Source organism: Thermobia domestica, chromosome 11 (assembly GCF_964235325.1).
Source record: "Thermobia domestica chromosome 11, izTheDome1.hap1.1, whole genome shotgun sequence".
Classification (NCBI taxonomy): domain Eukaryota; kingdom Metazoa; phylum Arthropoda; class Insecta; order Zygentoma; family Lepismatidae; genus Thermobia; species Thermobia domestica.
In genome coordinates this window covers 20,761,472-20,781,268 of record NC_137464.1, presented here as the reverse complement: position 1 = coordinate 20,781,268, position 19,797 = coordinate 20,761,472, and the positions used below count along the sequence as shown (strand labels likewise).

Here is a 19,797-nt window from a genome sequence, read left to right as displayed (position 1 = left end):
TTATGGCACATACTGGTATTCGATTAGTTCTGATAATTACTTTATATCCACGGAAGTTCGGATTCATAGCATGTGATCAACTTCCTGTATTACATAAAGTAAGCTCTTCAAATTATCCTGATAAGGAGAATAGAAGTAGTATTGATGATCAATTGAAGAATTTTGGTTGCCACAAAATACTTTCAGATTAGTAATCTGGGTTATATTTAAAACGTGTTCCTTATGTTTTACATTATAACAAAAAGTTGTTGAAAATCTAGATTTAAAAGCGACATCTGTTTGTGGTTTTGTTATATATAAAAAAGGTCACAATATGTGCTCTGAAACCAAGACGCTAAGTTGCTATAGTGTCTTCTCATTTTGAGTTTTTTTGAGTTTTTAAGCATGTCTAATGATTTATCTTAACTCTGAACTTTTACCCTCAGGTTTGAACTTGACTATATCACGAGGCAACAATCTTCTAATTGTTGGAAGTAGTTCTGCTGGAAAATCGAGTTTGCTTCGCGTGTTACGGGGTTTGTGGCCACTGAAAGAAGGTGTCATTCATCGAAACATTCCACCAGGTCCCAGTGGTGTCTTTTACTTACCACAGAAACCTTTTTTCACTAATGGATGTTTAAGAGAACAGGTAAAGATACGTGTATTTTTTTTTTTTTTTTAACAAATATAGAATGATTTTTTTTAAAGAATTATGATGAATATTTTAGGAAACGAATATAGAATGTTTTGAAACTTTCAGTTAATACAATAGATAAGGGATCTTTAAATATTTGTGATTTTCAAAATAATCCAAATGTGTCGAGAATTTACCCATATTTCTTTACTAGAACCTGTCTAACTCATCTGTGCCCTCGGAAAATATGTCAACTATACTTCGGCCCCACCCCCGCCGCCTTCTTCCGGAAGAAATCTTCCCTTTGCTTTGGGGGAGGAAGTGAATGACCTCGGTTGTGTTACCAATATGTCATTCAGTCGTTTGGTTTTGGCGAGTGAAAATCGTAAGCTATTTAGAATGGCTAACAAGACAGTGCATAGCTAAGCCCGTAAAGTAATTCGGAATGTCATCGATTTCTGTGACAGATAAAAGGAAGCCAATTCGTGGATACTACCTCGGGACAATGCTACGAAAAGAACAGCGGAAATGCTTAATAAATCTGAACGATTTATGAAGAAGATAAGAAGAGAGGCACAAACACTCAAAGAGGGGGGGGGGGAATTATCAACACCAGGTAAGAAAAAACGAAGAAAACTTATCGAAGTTGATGATATGGATAAATGTATACTTCGTAGAATTTTACATACATTTTACGTAAACAAAGAAGTTCCTACACTACGCAAAATACTTTTGTGTGCCAGAAAGGAAATAGGATTTAAGGGTTGTGTTGAAACGTTAAGGAAGATTCTTCTGGAAATGGGATTCAAATATAAAGGTGTAAAGATAAGCGGTACAAACTTATGGAAAGGGTTGATGTTGTAGCATGGCGAGCACGTTTTCTCAGGAATATTAAAAAATACAGGGAACAAGGGGAAAATATTGTGTATGTAGATGAAACGTATATTCACCCTAGTTGCAAAGTTAAAAAATGTTGGCAAAGTGTAGACGAAGATGGTGTTCTTGTAAATAGCAGTTCTGGATTAATCTGTTTAAAATATCTAATTTGGTTGAGTAATGAGTAATGGAGGTGATTTGTATTGCTTTTCATTTATAGACAACTTTTTTTATTATTATTATTAAAGAAATGTAATAATAATACTTGAAATAAGGTGTTTCAATGTGGCAACGCTGTCCGCCACAGCAGCTCGGTCACAGCAACTTGTCCCTACTCATTGGAGGGAGGGAAAACACACATCGATAGCAGCGCCAGCAAGGGCACAGATGAAATAGAAAGCTCTAGCATAATTAATATTTTTCTAAATGTTATTTTCGTATGATTCTACTCTGCTTAATTTAAATTTCTTACATGTGTATGCCACACGTGAGCATGGACGTCTCGCAATTGATATACATATCAAACCCACAAAAGCGTTAACTTACAGAGTTTCCACGTCAACAATATAAAAAGAAGAGGATTAAGCTCAACGAGTTAACTTTACGGAAGACTTTTCAAGACACTTGTTTATTTGTAGCGACAGGAACTAGCACAAGATTGTTATCTAATTACAAGAGTTGTGCGACTTAATCCAGGTGTATTAATTTGTGATAATTCTTAACGAAGAGAACAGTGTTCAAGGAAACTGCACGTCGATGCATTTTCCGTCACAGGATGAGGAGAGTGAAAAAAGTCATAGAGATTATACATAAATAATTATACTTTTATGCATATATCTACATGCAGAGCTCTATAATATGAAATCAATTTAGCTGCGACACTTCACCAGCCTCACTGAGAAAATGGCGAGTGTACCTTGAAACTGTAAAATTTAATATTTATGATTATTCTAGGCAATAGTCATTCGTCTTTCGGTACGCGACATGTATGTTAAAATTCACCAACTATAAGAGTAATGCTTAATGCTTCAATCAGGGGGGAATTTAAAATGTGAGAATAATATTATACTTCTGTCTTACTGAAAAGCATCCTAGCGTTTTGCAAAAACCTATAAACCATGTGCTTCTTGATAAAAAGTACTCTTTTTTTTGGCTGTATGGGTAACGTCCGCGTCTTCGGCGTGGGATATCCGGGTTCGATTCCCGGCGAGAGTTCATATGGTTCGGAGCCTACGTTAAACTGTAGTACAACGTCTCATCTAGCCTCGATGCTGAAAGAAACGCTAAATTACAATCAAACTAACAACGAAAAATAGATAAAAACGTTCCAATACCACTTAAAATTTCTATCGAAGATCGGCAAACTTAACAATAACAGTACCCAAGACAATATATCTGCCGCCAACAATTTTCAAAACTTCCTCCGCCAGAGTTTGCATTCTTTTCGATCCCGGTTTGACCTTTTGTGATCCAAGATCTAACTAACGAAATTTGTTCTTGCCTTCCGGGGCCACGGCGGCTCAGTGGTAGAGCGTTCATATCTGGTGCATGGGGTCCCTGGTTCGATCCCAGCTCGCGCCAAGTGCACTTTGTGGTGAACAAAGACGGTGTGCGTGAGTTTCCTCCCACTTTCTTCGTTCCACCATTTCTTCATTCATTTCTCACCATTACCGTCTCCTTTAGCCTAGTCGGCGAAATCGTGGGACGTAAAACTCAAAAAATTCATTTCATTTTTCGTTCTTGTCTTCATTTGCACAGTTGCTAATATTCCAATTCGTGTGTCTTATAATTCATTTTTGGTACTGCTTTCTGTATTGGCGAAGCCCTAAGTCCCTGACTATACACGTATCAACAATTGCCACTACTTCGGCAATGCCCAGATCAAAACTTTTCGTGCTACCAGTATAGAAACTAATACTCAAACTCATGTTTCTCCTTCAGAGAGATAAGAGAACACACTTTATTCTGTACCAATTTCCCATTTATGAACCTGTATTAAATCACCTGATAATAATAATAATAATAATAATAATAATAATAATAATGATAATACATAATTGTTGTTTTTATTTATTTATTTTTGCTGTAACGTCCCACAATATTGCTCTGAGGCTAAGGGGTCGGTGGTGATGATAATGGTGGAATGAAGGCAGTGGGAAGAAACGAGAAAACCCCGAGGGAACTCACATACTGTGCTTACCGACAACTAAACACACCTAACGAGAGCTGGAATCGAACCAAGGAACCCACTTACCAGAAGTCAGCGCTTAACCGCTGAATCACTGCAGCCCTATTATTATAATTATTATTTTTTTTTAACATTGTAAGCAGTAGGGATAGTTCAGAACTACCGTTAGATATAATAATTCTGAACATTTTAAGGAAGTGAAATTAGCATTTCGCGGTTACATCTTTTTACCAAGGTGTTCCGTATTTTTTCCGCCATTGGACACCTCGGGGAATAGAAGTAGTTAACAACATAGCAACCAATACACTAATCTTCATAGGAATCCTTAACGTGGTATATATCCATTAATGGCTGTTTTTAGTATCATGGCATGTGGTCTTCTGATCTGAAATATGGAGCGGCAAAGAACACTTATTCGTGGGCTCCTGCTGTATGACTTGGAACTGAGACACACCCCGTGAAGCAGCACGAGACATCTGTGCGGCGAAAGGGGAATATACAATGAGTTATGGCATAGCAAAGGTATGATCGAAAAAATTAAAAAAGAGTAACTATAATTTGCCTGAAAAAGATCGTACAGGAAAATCAGCAGCCTTCAACATACAGGCTGTAGAGGCAAATCCGAGCACCAGCTCCCGTATGTTGGTTGCCGAGATTGGTACCTCAAAGTCCACCATTAAAAAAAAAATAATAAAAAAAAAGCTATTAGTAAGGTGTATAGTAGATGTTCAGTTGTTCCCAACGATCTCACTTCTGAGTAGGCACAAAAGGATGGAAGTGTGTAAAGCACTGTTGAACAATCCCGTGGATCAGTGTTTCATTAAACGGATTGTTACGTCAGACGAAAATTGGGTTTACTATCAGACTCCAGACACAAGTAATCAATGGTTGGACTCGGACCAGAATGCAGCAACCGGGGAAGAAACAGGGGATGTGATAAATCTTGCTTAGTGTATAATGGAATTTTGAAGGTCACGTGTACTGGGAACTTCATGGTTGTGCTGTGTACGTTGAGCTATACTGTGAGCAACTGGAACAAAAGTATGAAGGTGTATCGCAAAGATATCCACATTTAATCAATCTCAAACGACTGTTCGTGCAGCACGATAATGCCCCCGTCATAGGTCTCGTGTCACTCAAGAACAGTTCCGTAACTTTGAAGGTGTTAAACTATTGCCACATCCAGTGTACAGTCCTGACTTAACACCGTTAGGTTCACTTGTTCCATGCAATGCGGCACTTCTTTCGTGGTAAAACATTCATCAGTGAGGATGATTTACGATGTAGAATGCAAATGTTTTTAGACTCGAAATTCAAGGAATAGTACAAAGCATTCGCAATATGAGTATCCACTACAGAGCACAAGGGTATATATTTTGCAAAGTAAACTCTCTTCTATGCCGTTCTCATGTGTTCTCATTTTCGATATGGTGTGAGGCGGGAAGTTTTTGGGACACCCAGGTACAGGGCCGTACCCTGGGGGCGAGCGGGGCGACGACCCCGGACGCCGAAGTAAGGAGGGCGAAAAATTGGAAGAAAAAAGGAAAAAAGAGAGGAAAAATTACTTGGAGTATATGTATGGGGGCGCCGTCGTATACTCTCGCCCCGGGCGCTGATTTTCCACGGCACGGCACTGCCCAGGTAGATACAAGAACAAATGGTAAGAGTCAAATATAATCAATAAATGAAAGAGAATTGAAAGTAACCTTAGTGCTCTGAGGAAACTCATTTCAGATTATTTCCATTTCAAAGTCCACATCGGGCTAGACTTTATCGTCCAGTGTGTCAGTGAATTGCAAGTTAGCTATTCATCATATGATTTGCTTTGTGCTCATATTTACAGAACGTACATATTGTCCAGAAAGTCACGCAATCTGAATTTTGGAACATCAGAACTCTTGAACCGTAAGTATGAATAAAATTAAATTTTCACCCAGGGAACACCTGTCTCTGTGATATTTTTGAGAAATAAACCATGGGAAGGGGGTTCGACAGTTGTCCTTAAGAATGTCAGAAACACCCGAAGATGTTTTTTTTTTTTTTTTTTTTTTTTTTTTTTTTGCGAATTGTGAAAAAGCACGAATTGGAGACAGGTGGGGCATTGTACAAATGGGAATTTAGATTGGCTGAGTACACATGGAGAAGTAATTATCTATCCCTAGCAATTATTTATTCAATGATTTGCATGTTTCTTGTTCGTTTGTTACAATGTATCCAGAGTAGTTGGTGGCCAGCTACATGTGTTAAAAACTGGTACCATCAGTGTTACATATTACGCCATAATACCAGAACTATTTTTTTTTTTCGGAACACCTTTATCACGGCTGTGGGATGTCTGTGCGTAGTGCCAATGTATCATTATTGTTCAATGATACATTCCCACCTAGCCTACCCATCAACATTCCCATTTGTCTCCTATTCGTGATTTTTCACATTTCATTAAAAAAAAAAAAAAAAAAAAACCTCACCTTATCTTTCTGGCATTATTGAGGACGAATCTCGAACTCCTTTCCCATGGTTTATATCTCAAAAATATCTACACAGATAGGTCTTCCCTAGGTAACGGTTCTATTTCATTCACACTTATGGTTCAAAAGTTCTGGTGTTCCCAAATTCGGATTGCATAACTTTCTAGAGACCCTGTACTTACTAGTTGTGGTATCAATTAATGTTCCTTTACTTCAGATCGTGTACCCGTTACGAGTGCTTGAGAACGAGACTCCTAGTGATGAGGATAATCTGCTGATGGAAATGTTGCACCTTGTAAAACTGGGAGGACTACTGGATCGAACGGGTGGTCTTGATAATCTTGTTCATTGGAATTGGTGAGTTTTTTAAGGTGTTTAAGTCTATTTTTCATTTATTTAGTGTGCGGTAGTAGAGTGATACGAATATCCTTATTAGGACTATCTCTTGGGCAAACGACATGGGTTCTGACATTTCGTGCAGGACCATACCCCACCCATTTCAATGCATTCGTCAACGCGTTGGAGGGTGTGCTCTGTTGCACATCGAACATCATCTCGGCGGGCTTTAATGCGGGCAATAGCGTCGGTGATGCGAGCGAGTTCTTCGCGTGTATTCACCTTCATAGCGTACACATCCCCCTTTAACCACTTCATAAACAGAAGTCTAATAGGATTAGGTCGGGTGATCTGGGAGGCCAGTTAATGGATCTGGCATTCTCATGACTGCTCATTAATCCAAGCCACGATTGCACTTGCGGCTGTTGTCTCGGTGCGACGTCACAGTGCTGACTTCTGTTGGAGAACCTCACACCTCTTGTAGGATGGATCAGTGATCTGTCTCACCATTATTCTGTCCACAACAGCGCCTACACAGCTTTCGGTACGTAATATTCACACTTGCCTTCATAATTATTCATGGATATGTGTAGTCTTCAACCCGTTCCAGTTCCGTAACGATCGAAAATCGGACGCAAGTTCATAGGACATTTTCGGTTTATTCTCACATGTAGAATCACCTCACAAATTATGGACATTCCTCTTGAATCACCCTATATATATATATATATATATATATATATATATATATATATATATATATATATTGTAAACTGTTATGATCGCATCCTATATGTCAGTTAATATTTACTTGGCGGCAACGTGAAGATCGTCTAGTGCTCTTTTAAGACTATGCATGTTACTTTTCTATCACACTGGAGGGAATATAAATTTCTCTGTAAGTACAGATCCGATGCACGTAAAGAATCATCATATCGAATGCCTAAATCATTCTAGGAATATAAGAATTCTTTCAGGATTCCTATGTAAGTATTAATTAATCCTAACAAAATCTGCCAAATTGTATCTGTGTTAAAGTAATAATAAATGTATACTATCCACATGTTAGGGCTATTGAATGGTGTTACGATTGAGGATTTTGAAGTAGGACCCTTTTCATGCATCTTCCGTGCGCCATGAGATCAATATAATTTATATATAATGTACAATTATCCTTACACTACTTACATTACTATCAATATGTTGGCAATACATTTTATATATTTATGTAATCCTTGCATCTATCTAGGTATGATGTCCTGTCACCGGGAGAAATGCAGCGCCTAAGTTTCCTTCGTGTGTTCTATCATCAGCCGGTGTTTGCTGTGAATGATGAAGCAACCAGTGCCATTTCGTTGGATATGGAAGAAATGCTCTTCCAGAAGTGTATAGATATGAGAATCACTTTGGTAAGCGTGGGACACCGAGAGAGTCTGCGGAAGTTCCACGACACTGTACTTACTTTAGACGGCACGGGCGATTGGAAAGTGGAATTATGCTCTGAAGTCGACTTGTCAGAAAACGAAAGAACTAGTTTGTAATTTCGTGTCAAAGGATATTAACTTCTTATTTGAGGCTGAGTGATTTGTACCGGGGTTGATCAGAAAGTAAGGTTACAAAAGCCTTCATGTGAAACGTGTATATATTACTTCATACAACCAATACAGCCAGCCTCCGTATAGGTTGAGGCACTTATCGCATCGTGGGATGAATTTGAAGATTCTCTCCTGGTAAAAATCCTGTCCTTGCGTGATCAACCACATTATCACGAAATGTTTCACCTCCACGTCTGAAGCGATGCGACGGCCTCCGAGGTGCTCTTTCAAGTACGGGAACAGGTGAAAGTGGCTCGGAGCGAAGTCCGGGCTATAGATTCCTCATTCCTCTCTAACAGACAAAACTCCAAAAATATCGGCCTTTGTAACCTTAGTTTCTGATGCTACCTCATATAAGGAATAGGAAACATTTAACTCTATATTTAACGCGTAATATACAAGGAGTATATAATTTTAACTTCCATTCAGTTGTAAACGGAAACAAAGATAAATGTGATACTATATGCAAAAGTTATGTACAGTCTTCAGAAAATCTCGGCCACCCATCTTGCCTTAAAAGTACAGTATTGTGGCAACTGTACGTAGGAAATAGTGATGCTTTGGCTGTAGCTAAAGATCTCGATGGGCCAAAGAAAACCGCCTTTTTTGTTTTTATTTAATTTCAAGTGTGATTAGAGTGTAAGGGTTTTTAAGGAATGATAAATGACCATTTTTTAACCAAGACTGTAGATAGTTGTACTACTTTCACAGTTCCATAAGCATTCTAACTCTTTGGACGCGATATTTTGTATATATATATATATATATATATATATATATATATATATATATATATATATATATATATATATATATATATGTGTGTGTGTGTGTGTGTGTGTGTGTGTGTTTGTTTGTTTGTGTTTCTGAAGAGAAGAAAAAACCGCTTGCATAGTACTGTTTATTCATACTAATGTATAGGGAACACTATGGCTCCGTGATAAGAGTACTAAGTTTCGGTGGGATGGTTCTCTTGTTCGGTGCTAAGTATGTCATTCGTAGCGGACAATGGGGGGACGGTGGCTCAGTGGTAGAGCGCTTACTTCTGGTGAGTGGGGTCCTTGGTTCGATACCCGGAGAAGTAACTTCGTGGTGGACATTTTCTCGGAGTACTCCCGTTTCCTCCCACTTTTCATTCTACCAATTCTTCCGTCATCATTCATTCACTTTGGTCATAGTCTCCCTTAGCCTAAAGGGCATAAACGTAGGACGTTAAATTGAAAGATATCATTTTTATTTCATTTCGTAGCGGACAACGTCATATCTTTGGGTTTTCTTTTATTTCTTTTTTCTCATCCCACCATTTTTTTTTTCATAATCATTCATCTTCATTTATCGCATCCTTTAGCTTGTTGGCCCAGTGGTAGAGCGTTCACCTCCGGTGCTTGGGGTCCCTGGTTCGATCCCAGCTCGCGCAGCGTGGACTTTGTGGTGGACAAACACCGTGCTCGTGGGTTTTCTCGGGGTTCTCCCGTTTCCTCCCACTTTCTTCATTCCACCATTTCACTCATCTCTCATCATCACCGTTTCCTTTAGCCTAACCGGCATAACCGTCGGACGTAAAACTTAGATTTTTTCCCCCCCTTTAGCCTGTAAAGTATAACTGTGGAACGGTAACCTGTAGATTTAATTTTAGTTAAGATTCTCAGTTTCAAGGACGAATTGATGTCATAAGTCCTCACATTGGCAGCACGAAGGGGAACACTGCTCATAATTTGAAGTGTGGTTGGGACTGGCGGTTCGAGACATATGAACAGTGTAAAGACACAGTGTCTGTAAAGTTTACAGAAGTTTACAGAAGCAAATTTCATTACTACTATATACACACACTTTCTAGAACAGTACTTGCAAATAAATGCGAGGGTCATTCATAAAAGGCCCATGTTGGTCTGACACAAACGATACACGGCCCTCCGCGCTGGTCTAGTGGCTAGCGCGTGTGCCTTCGGTTCAGATGATCCGGGGTGTGATTCCCGGTGGGAGAGAACAAAACATTTAATTTCACACTAATTCACTTTCATTAATCATCCGTCTCCGATAGCCTAAAGGACATAGACGTGGGACGTTAACTAACTAACTAACTAAAAAATCTAAAATCATATTTTACAAATGACAAATGATATGTGTGAAAAAGATTCATGGCAAACGCCCTAACCGCATGCTCTGCTTTTCAACGTATTTGCCTTATATATTTAGTCACTTATCATAGTCTGATACCACTCTTTCTATACTTTCGTTGTACTTTGTTCCTGCCAGTGTATTTAACTGTGTATGGCAGCTTCTTTGAAATTCATCAGCAGTGGAAGGTGCTTTCTGGAAAGAAGAAACATTCGACTATAGCATGCAGCATACTCTATCTACGACCCCTCAGTGAGAATCCTGTCAGCTGTGGAGTGTGATAAAGTTTCTGATATCCACTTATTACGAAAGTTTAAAGACCCTTTGCTAATGAATTTAAACGTGCTTTGAATACAGTGGTGCCACAAAGTACAATGATAATATAGAAAAAGTAGTACCACGCTATGAAATTGCTTGAATTTGTATTGCGAATATGTTGAAAATTAAGAGTAAGATATGCAGTTTCTGTACACCTAAACAGACCTTCATTTTATGGATGACCCTCGTATATCCGAGAAATATCCTGGATGTGAAATCAAATGTTACCACAGTTTGTATTAAAGAGAAACTTGCAGATAGAAGACATTTCTTAATTTTCCTTCATTCGGGCAACAATTTGTAATTTGACCTAATGACAAACCACACAAATATGTAATATTTCGATGACTTTTATAATCGGCAGCCACAATAGATATACTGTCCTTTCAGACAATAAATATTTTTGTTCGGATTTAGAAAAACTCGTGCACATTTATGACAAGGTCTTGAATATGATAAATAACATTGACCTAGGTTACTTTTTATAGCTTACTAGAACTTGAAAGAAAACATGGAACTTCAGATACTTACAACTTACCTAGGTACAAGCACCTAAGCATAAAAAAAAAAAAAAAAAAACAAGTATCTCATATATTTTTGAATCCAAGACGACGATTTTTGCCGCAATTTTATGTCCAAAAGTATGGGATCGTCTTACTTTTGCGACATATACGATGTGAGATTGTTCTTTACTGAACAGAATCACGAGCTTTGGGGGTCACGGTGGCTACCTCTGATGTGCGAGGTTCCTGGTTCGATAATTTTGCGGTGGGCAATATCGTATCTGTCTCGAGGTACTCCCGTTTCCTTCTACTTTCCCATTCCACTGATTCATTCACTTGCCCTAATCAGCCTAAAGGTCATAATCGTGGGACGTTAAACTGAAATACTTCATTTCATTTCGAGAATCAAGAGCTTCCATTATACACTTCCTTGCCTACCGCTTTAACCTTGAACATTCGCATTCAGTGGACCCTCCGAGTGAGGAAGACTAGGGGATGTCTCTACCTCATTTGATTTTTGGCGTAGTTTTACTGACTAGGGGATGTCTCTACCTCATTTGATTTTTAGCGTAGTTTTACTATAAGTTCTGAAAATACACTGAATATATGCTATAAAATTTTTTTATTCTTTATAAAAAAATGAGGATCGTCTTGAATTCAGAAACAGACGACAATAATCCATTCAATTTTTTGAATAATAAGCATTTTAGTATTATTTTAACCCGAATACTTACATTTAGCTGTTTTATATTTTTGTCTTGATGCATCTGTTTCTTTATTTTCTTTAAAAAAATGCTAATAGCGTTTGTTTATACTTTTGCATAATACTTTGTGTTGAAAAAAAATAAGGGATGTTCCCTAAGATCTACATGTGATTATTTTACGAAAGTATAATAGTTACTATATGAAGTTCATATGGTGTTACATGAATTATTGTACAATCTTCCAACTGATCATCTATCTCTCTTGGAAATATCATATTCTTGCAAATGAAAGTAGAAAATTGTATATTTCCGGCTTAAAACTGATTTTAACGTTTGTTCCATATTTCACGTTTGTTCGATTTAAATGTCTACGAATAAGGATACATGGCTTTTCAAAGGTACTTTAAAAAAAAATCAAGGTTATACAAGTATGCCAAATATACTTAAGTTGTTTTATAGTGTTTTTATTTTTATCGTTTTTTACAGTAGTATTTCATTCTAGTTTTATACTAACATACTATAATCCTGCTACTTAAATAATTTTATCTTTTTTATATTTAAAAAACAGTTTGTTTTTTTTACATATTTTGTAATGGTAGTAAGTTCATAAAAAGTGTAATTGTCTCTTGAATCATGTGGTAGCTTACATATACATTCATATAAATGAAGGGTTGATTTGGTTTGGATTATGTAAAAAAAAAAAAAAAAAAAAAAAAAAAAAAAAAAAATGAAATTTACAGGAGAGTTTTTGTTAGTTTTCATTTCATCTTCTGCAAGTTTTGTTGTTTGGATATAGGCTTATCATTATTTTGTTGTATATTTTGATAAAATTTTGTGTGAACATATTGCAGGGCCGGTCCCAGTCAATTTGCCGCTCCGTGTAATGGGATCATTTCCTACCCTCCCCCTTCTCCAGAAAGGACAAATGTTAAAAGCCAGGATTTTAAGTATGGTACCCCATCATAAATAACGAAGGAAAGGGAAAGTGCACTCGCACTCAGTAAGGCCTAAATACTATAAATACAATCTCGTTGTGTCTATTTTTTCTTTATGATAGTAAAAGATAAAGCAAACACACCTGCAGAAGAAAGATAGTAATCCTTTTTATATAATTCAATATCGAGCTTCAATCTCATTATATCAGTATGCAATTCCAATACAACTAGCTCTTTTATCTTTATTTTTTGTTTTATTTTTCACATCTGTTAAAAAATTAAAAAGAAAAAAACTTGTTTTCAGCTTTAATGATAAGGAACTTGTTTTGTGACAAAGACAAGACTAGTGTTCATATCAAAACTATGATAACTAACTAAATGGAACAGGTGTTCGCTACTGTTGAGAATTCAGTCCTTGTATTTGACAACAATCAAGCAATTCATGCTGGGATTTGTTCGACCATTGGCCTTAGCTCTGTTCATGTGACTTTAAACTAATGTGACCTAAACATGATTCATGAATGTAGTATTCAAAGAGAAAGTTAGCTTAGTAAATTTAACTACCATCACCATGAAGTCTGTTTCCAGAAATTTAAATAATATAGTTATGACAGATTTTACCGCCGCGTGCAAATGCACGTGTTGCACATATGGTAGAGCCGGTCCTGGACATAACGGGCCTTATGCAGAGTCGTTCTGACGCATGATTAGCAGCTTACTAAAGAGTTCGATTAACGTTTCCAGCGGTAGTCAGATTTTTAGTATGACTCTAATCACACGTCAAAACGACTCTGCATAAGGCGGAACGAGTTTACACTCAAACATAGTCATAACAATAAAAGATATTTTGAAGAAAATATTACGTGAGCCTTCAACCAAATCAACCCTTTATATATATATATATATATTCGCACTGGAAATGCAAGTTGTGTCGCTTGAGTTAGATTATATTAGTGTGGAAAGTTTTGTTCTAGCCTGCTCTCTTCTACTTTCTCATTTCATGGGTTATATCCATTCATTTGTATGTGCTATCGCGTCCGTTATATTTGATTTATTACATTAAACCAGAAGAAACAGAAGTTTCGGACGGAAAAGGACCATTCATAAAATGTATAAAGCTTGACTATTGTACAGTAAGGTTTCAAAACATAGTGGATTCTATGGCATAGATTCCGCCTTTTTTATATACATATATAGTCTTGTTTATAAATATAACCTAAATTGTGAAGATTTGGTTAGAATTTTCGCAATATTTTTCTTTTATCCTCTCAACATTTAGAACGCAATATGTGCACGATACTGTGGCACTGTTTAATTCAATACGGTAGGCCAGAAGAATAAAGAATGGTCGGCATCGCGACAGAGACGGATCTAGAAGGCGGGCAGTCAGAACTCAGACTATGATAGATGTGTCATATTTACTATAGACTTTCAAAATATATAATTAATAGCTTAACCCACAAACGCTCCTTGTGCCACCAGTGACCCATTTTATTTTTCACTACGTTACATGAGCTATATCATTCATTTAGCCAAAACCCCGTTGTTCCACTTCAGGCACACTACCCGTTCTCTTGTTGTACGAATTTCGTTCAGTTTTCTTCTCAGGTTTTCGATGTAACACGGTATTGTTCAGGCAGTTGCTAGCGAATAAAACTGGTCTTGGGCGTTTGTGGGTTAAATTATTTTTGTCACTCAGAAAACTGGGGGGAACCTAGGTCCCCCTCGGCCCCGAGCTAGAACCACCACTGCGTTGCGATAGAATCTACGAGCTTCAAGATGTAAACATGCAGCATATAATATTTGAAAAGCTTTTGATCAGTCCCAGTGATAAATCAGAAATTTCTTCCATTTCGAACGGGAGGGAGTGAGGAGGTCCTTTGTGGCTATATGGTTAATGTACATTCCTTCGACGCATGAAGCCCGATTTGGATTCCCAGCGGAAGCTCGTGTAGTTTGAATCCCGTAATAACCTGTAGATTCATATTTCATAATATCCTCGGTGCTAAACAGGACTTTAAACTGCAAACTGTAGTTGTAGTTAGATATATCTGTTTAATCAGTAATAGCTGTTGTTGATAATTATTTAGCATTTGCGATTTTATGAAATTTTGTTTTGATTTAATAGTTGATGTTTAGAGCCTAACTTCTTATTGTGTTATATTCCTTTTGCTGGTGTAATCCTTGATAAGTGTATATAAGATTTGTTTGTGATAATTAGGTAGTATATGTACTAGACGGGGCGGTAGAAGATTAGTAAGTTTAGATATATTTTTAAATGGGAGATAAATAAGCTAGTACTGAAATACATTTCTGAAGAGATCAGCTAACTAATAAATCAAATAATTGAGTGGCTTGAATTTGTTACTAACCTTCTTTCTTTGAGATACTAGAATAAAACTGTAGAAGAGAGAGTTGAAATTATCGAGATTGATTTTTAAAATTTAGCCAGTGAAAACAAGAAAGTTGGTAACAAAAATTGATTGAAATACATGATTCTTGCACACGACTTCAAATTATTGTAGTGGCTTATTTATCCTGTAGATTCGATATTTTTTAATTATTTTTTGAGCAGTTTTTTGTTCATGATCTTTTAGTGATTTCTGTAATTATTTTGTTTTATATATATATATATATATATATATATATATATATATATATATATATATATATATATATATATTGCCAGTATTCGTCTTATCATGATTGATTTCTTTTGATAAAGGTGACAATCCAATTTTAATAATCACAGAAAGATGAGTAATACATGTTAGTATAAATGCCGTTTATGTATGTACTGCAAAAACAACGAATTTTTATGTGTAAATTATCAATTAAAATTAAAAAGGTGCATGTTCGCTTGTTTTCTAATGGCATTGTTTATATTATAATAGCTTTGTATAGTTACAAAATTCAGTGATGATATTTCTTAATATGTCACATCGTTATTGTAAGATTTTTAACAAAATTGTCACAAAATTCTCTGTTAAAGGTTGGATAATAATTGTAATTTTTTTTAATGACTGTAATCTGTCTCCATTGTTTTAATTGTTGATAAGTAATCGGTACGTTTTCAAATTCTTTTATTTCTATGCAGGGTGTTTCAAAACAACACCGACAACGTTTGGGAGGTGATTTCTGACACCAAGATAAGACAAAAAGTACAAACCAACCTGGGGGCACAAATGCTTCCTTTTGGAGATATAGGTTGCTGAAAAAAAAATCAACTTTAAAGGTCCATAGCTCCAAAGCTATGGGGCTACTCTAGTCGGGTCAAGACTTCACTTAGGAACCAGTATGTGCCCTATCCAAATATCCAAGTTTCAGAATGCTAAGGTGCTTCCGCAACAATTTTTGTAAAGGTAGTTGGTGAGTACTTCAAATTATATGCTCGTAGCCAAAGTCCCTCTATAAAAATTGTTGCGTAAGGACCTTAGGATTTTGAAACATGGATTTTTGGATGGCGCACATATTAGATCCCAAGTGAAGTCTTGACCCGACTACGGTAAATCCCATAGCTTTGGACGTTTAAAGTTCATTTTTTCGGCAGCCTATAACTCCGAAAGAAAGCATTTGTGCACCCAGGTTGGTCTATACTTTTTGTCTTATTTTGATGTCAGGAATCACCTCCCAAACTTTGTCGGTGTTGTTTTGAAACACCCTATATATATATATATATATATATATATATATATATATATATATATATATTGTTATTTGATTGTTAGTTTGCAACAGAATTATATAATTAATTCAGTGTCAAGGAATCTTGAAATTACAGAAAAATAGTTGGATGCTAACCGTAAGGAACATGGAAAGAAAATCAGATATACTTCCTTTATAAGGTTTTATTTAGCGATGTCGCATCACGATTTGTTACGTAAATAGTGAAAATGTGACGCAAATGAAAATCTGGATGGCATAATACGGTGTGTAGTCGTAACTTATTACAGTTTTTTCTTAAACACTAAATTCTTAGAGGTTTCAGCACAGTAAGATACACAACTTGATTTGTTCGGAAGGTATTTCTAGAAGAATATGCACCCCCATCCCACTGTATTTATGGCTACTAACTCTTGTCGTTCCGTTTTTGTATTCTTTATGCTTGTAACTGTTATACCATCTATTTTGTAGGGAGAATATTAAGTTTTTTCAAGTGTTTAAAAACATGAACTCATTTCTTAAGTAGCTCTGTTCGTAACTCGTATTAAGGTTGTAACAAAGGGGCAAATGTTTTGATTCTTAGAAGCGTGCACATAAAAACATATTTCCATTGATTAACGTGCCTTTATATTCCTTCGGAGTTATCAGTACCTGACATGGCAGATACAAATAATTCGCTAAGTAGAAAGAGCTGTAATTTATATAGTGCATTTTACCGTTCAGGTAGCACATACAGAAATGAATATCATGCTAATTGCTGACGATTAATATTGTTGACCTAAGACAGTCTTGTTAGGCTACCGAACTAATGTTCATGGCAATGGTACAAGTGTCCAATCTTCGATAAATTCCTAACTGCGCTTTTTATGCTAATTTCAAGACGCTGAATCCAATGAAAGTATTTTAAAACATTCATCGAGTAAGTCACGAGAAATATGCCCCCAAACTTAGGATATTTATGAAGTATGTGGGAAAAACAGTACTGAAATCATATTATTTATTTATTTATTTATTTGTTGTACAAAATAATGAAACATAAGCAATGTTATGAAATCGATGTCAACTAAACGTTATTCAACATATATTGTTCAAAATGTTGACATTACGTCGCACACATTCTTCATAGCAATTCTGCATATCGATGAAGATGTTAGTGAACCGGATTGCTAGAACGACAAAACAAATGACCGAATCTTCTCTCTCAACTCCAATATAGTTGTAGGGGGTTATCTGATCGGAAAATTGCTTCTTTCAGCATACCGAATATGTAGGTGTCTGGGCAGGGGAGTGGAAAGGATATGGAAAGTGGTTCCACGGGAAATCAAGTGATGTCAAAACTCTCGTGGGCAGAAGGGCAAGCGATTCACTTGCAATGTGGGCAATAGCTCAGTCTTGCTGCATTCATTGTTGTTCTAACAAGACATCTTTGGTATGGCAAAAACCGTGCATACCATGAAAGAATGGGTCAATAATCAACTGTTGATTGATGTAGTGATCAAGATACACACAGCTTTCATCACTGAACCATACGTAGCTGATGAAGCCATCTTCATATGCCATTGCTAACACTCCAGAGCAATATAGTAGACATCCGCAATCCTCATCTGGAGTGAGATGCTGCCCCACATTGTATGAGCAGAAATAGTGCTCGACAATAAACACCTTTTCCTCTGTTGTAAGTAACATTATCTTCGCACCAACTGCACATTAGGCTAGTCTATACACAATTGAGCACACATGTGGCGCGCTCAGCTCTTATCACATTGCACCTGCGCGCTATCCGTACGCGAATTTCAGTACTGTTGGTGTTTTGCCGCATACTGTATTTACTGTGTCCCAACATTAAGTCATTTTCTTCGTCACCTCATGGACGAATACGTTTTAAAATACTTCCATTGGATTCAGCATTATCAAATTAGCATAAAAGGCGCAATTAGAAGTTTATCCAAGCATGGGCACTTCGAGCATTGACATCAGTAGTAGGCACTAGTTCTTTCTTCATATACGCAACCACCAATTAATCAAGTGAATCTAGAAACACCAAGTGTCACATAATTGTACTTCGTTGTAGTTTTGCGTTTGTTGCTCTCTCGTACGTGCAGCTGCTTTCATTCCTTGGATTAGTTTAACCAAGATATATGAAACACGTAGCAAGTGTAAATTTGTAGAAATGCGTAGGACATATAAATCAAAATTTTTGTAAAATTTGGGTCTTCCAATGTAATCACTGTATATTAACGTAAGTTTTGGAATAACTGTACAAAAATGTTGTCTGTTGAATAAAGCAATTATAAAGAGTATTTGATATCGTTGTTTATATTTGGGAATAAACCATCTGCATATACAGGATGTTTCAAAACAACACCGACAACTTTTGGGAGGTGATCCTTGACATCAAGATTAGACAAAGGTATAGATAAACCTGGGTGCACAAATGCTTCCTTTCGGAGTTATATGCTGCCGATAACTTGAAAAAATGAATTTTAAAGATCCATAGCTCTAAAACTATGGGACCTACCGTAACCCAGTCAAGACCAATTAGAAACTAATATGTGCGCTATCCAAAAGTACAGGTTTCAGAATCCTGAGGTACTTCCACAACAGTTTTTATAGAGGGAGTCGGCTACGGGCATATAATTTAGGAGTACCGTAGGATTCTGAAATATGCATTTTGGATAGGGCACATTTAGTTCTTAAGTAGAGTCTTGACCCGACTATGATAGGTCCCATAGTTTTGGAGCTATCGACCTTTAAATTTGATTTTTCATGTTTTCGGCAGCCTATAATTCCGAAAGGAGGCATTTGTACACCCAAGTCGGTATATATTTTTGTCTAATTTTGGTGTCAGGAATCTCCCCCCAAACGTTGGCGTTGTTGTTTTGAAACACCCTTATATACGAATATTCGTATCCATTATTATCCTTTTTTTTTTTTTTTTTTAAAAAAAGTTTTAGTTAAAAAGCATGTTCTCAAGTAAAATAGTAAAAAAGAACTTTTATAAGTAATCCCGACATAATCATATACCTCGCTTGTTCTCTCACTACTCACTGAATAACCGTTGGAATGTTAAATTCACTCTTACACTATACAAATAGTTCAGTGCCTGGAACACAATTGTAAAAGTATTAATAAGCTTCTTACTCACTTGCCAATATTTATGTTTTGTTTGATCATGTAGCTAATAATTTCGGTGATATACCTTCTATTGTCTTCGGAATATTTAGGAAATGAGTTTGGAAGGACTGTGTTAAATTTCAGATTATTAGCTACATAAATATACAAGACAGAATACAAATATTGGTGAGTTAACACATTTAAAATTAATAATGTTTGCGTACTATAAATACAAGGTCTTGCTTACAAACTAATCCTTTTCAGAAACTCTCGTTCTCTAACAAATACACCTTTGTATATGAATTTTCCATCGCTAAAAACCGTGACGGAACCTTCCACGTGAGACTTCCTTGAGCACCGTCGACG

At 36.5% G+C, this 19,797-nt stretch overlaps 1 protein-coding gene across 1 annotated transcript in view; it reads left to right on the top strand.

Annotated features, from left to right (window-relative positions):
- Nucleotides 1-8,813, top strand: part of LOC145663965 (lysosomal cobalamin transporter ABCD4-like) — a 55,296-nt gene extending 46,483 nt beyond the window's left edge. Inside the window, exons 10-12 of the mRNA XM_081730198.1 lie at nt 426-628; nt 6,363-6,502; nt 7,731-8,813. Coding sequence (XP_081586324.1) covers nt 426-628; nt 6,363-6,502; nt 7,731-8,022 — 635 coding nt within the window. The 3' untranslated portion in view covers nt 8,023-8,813. The remainder of the gene's footprint in view (nt 1-425; nt 629-6,362; nt 6,503-7,730) is intronic.
- Nucleotides 8,814-19,797: the final 10,984 nt, after the last annotated feature.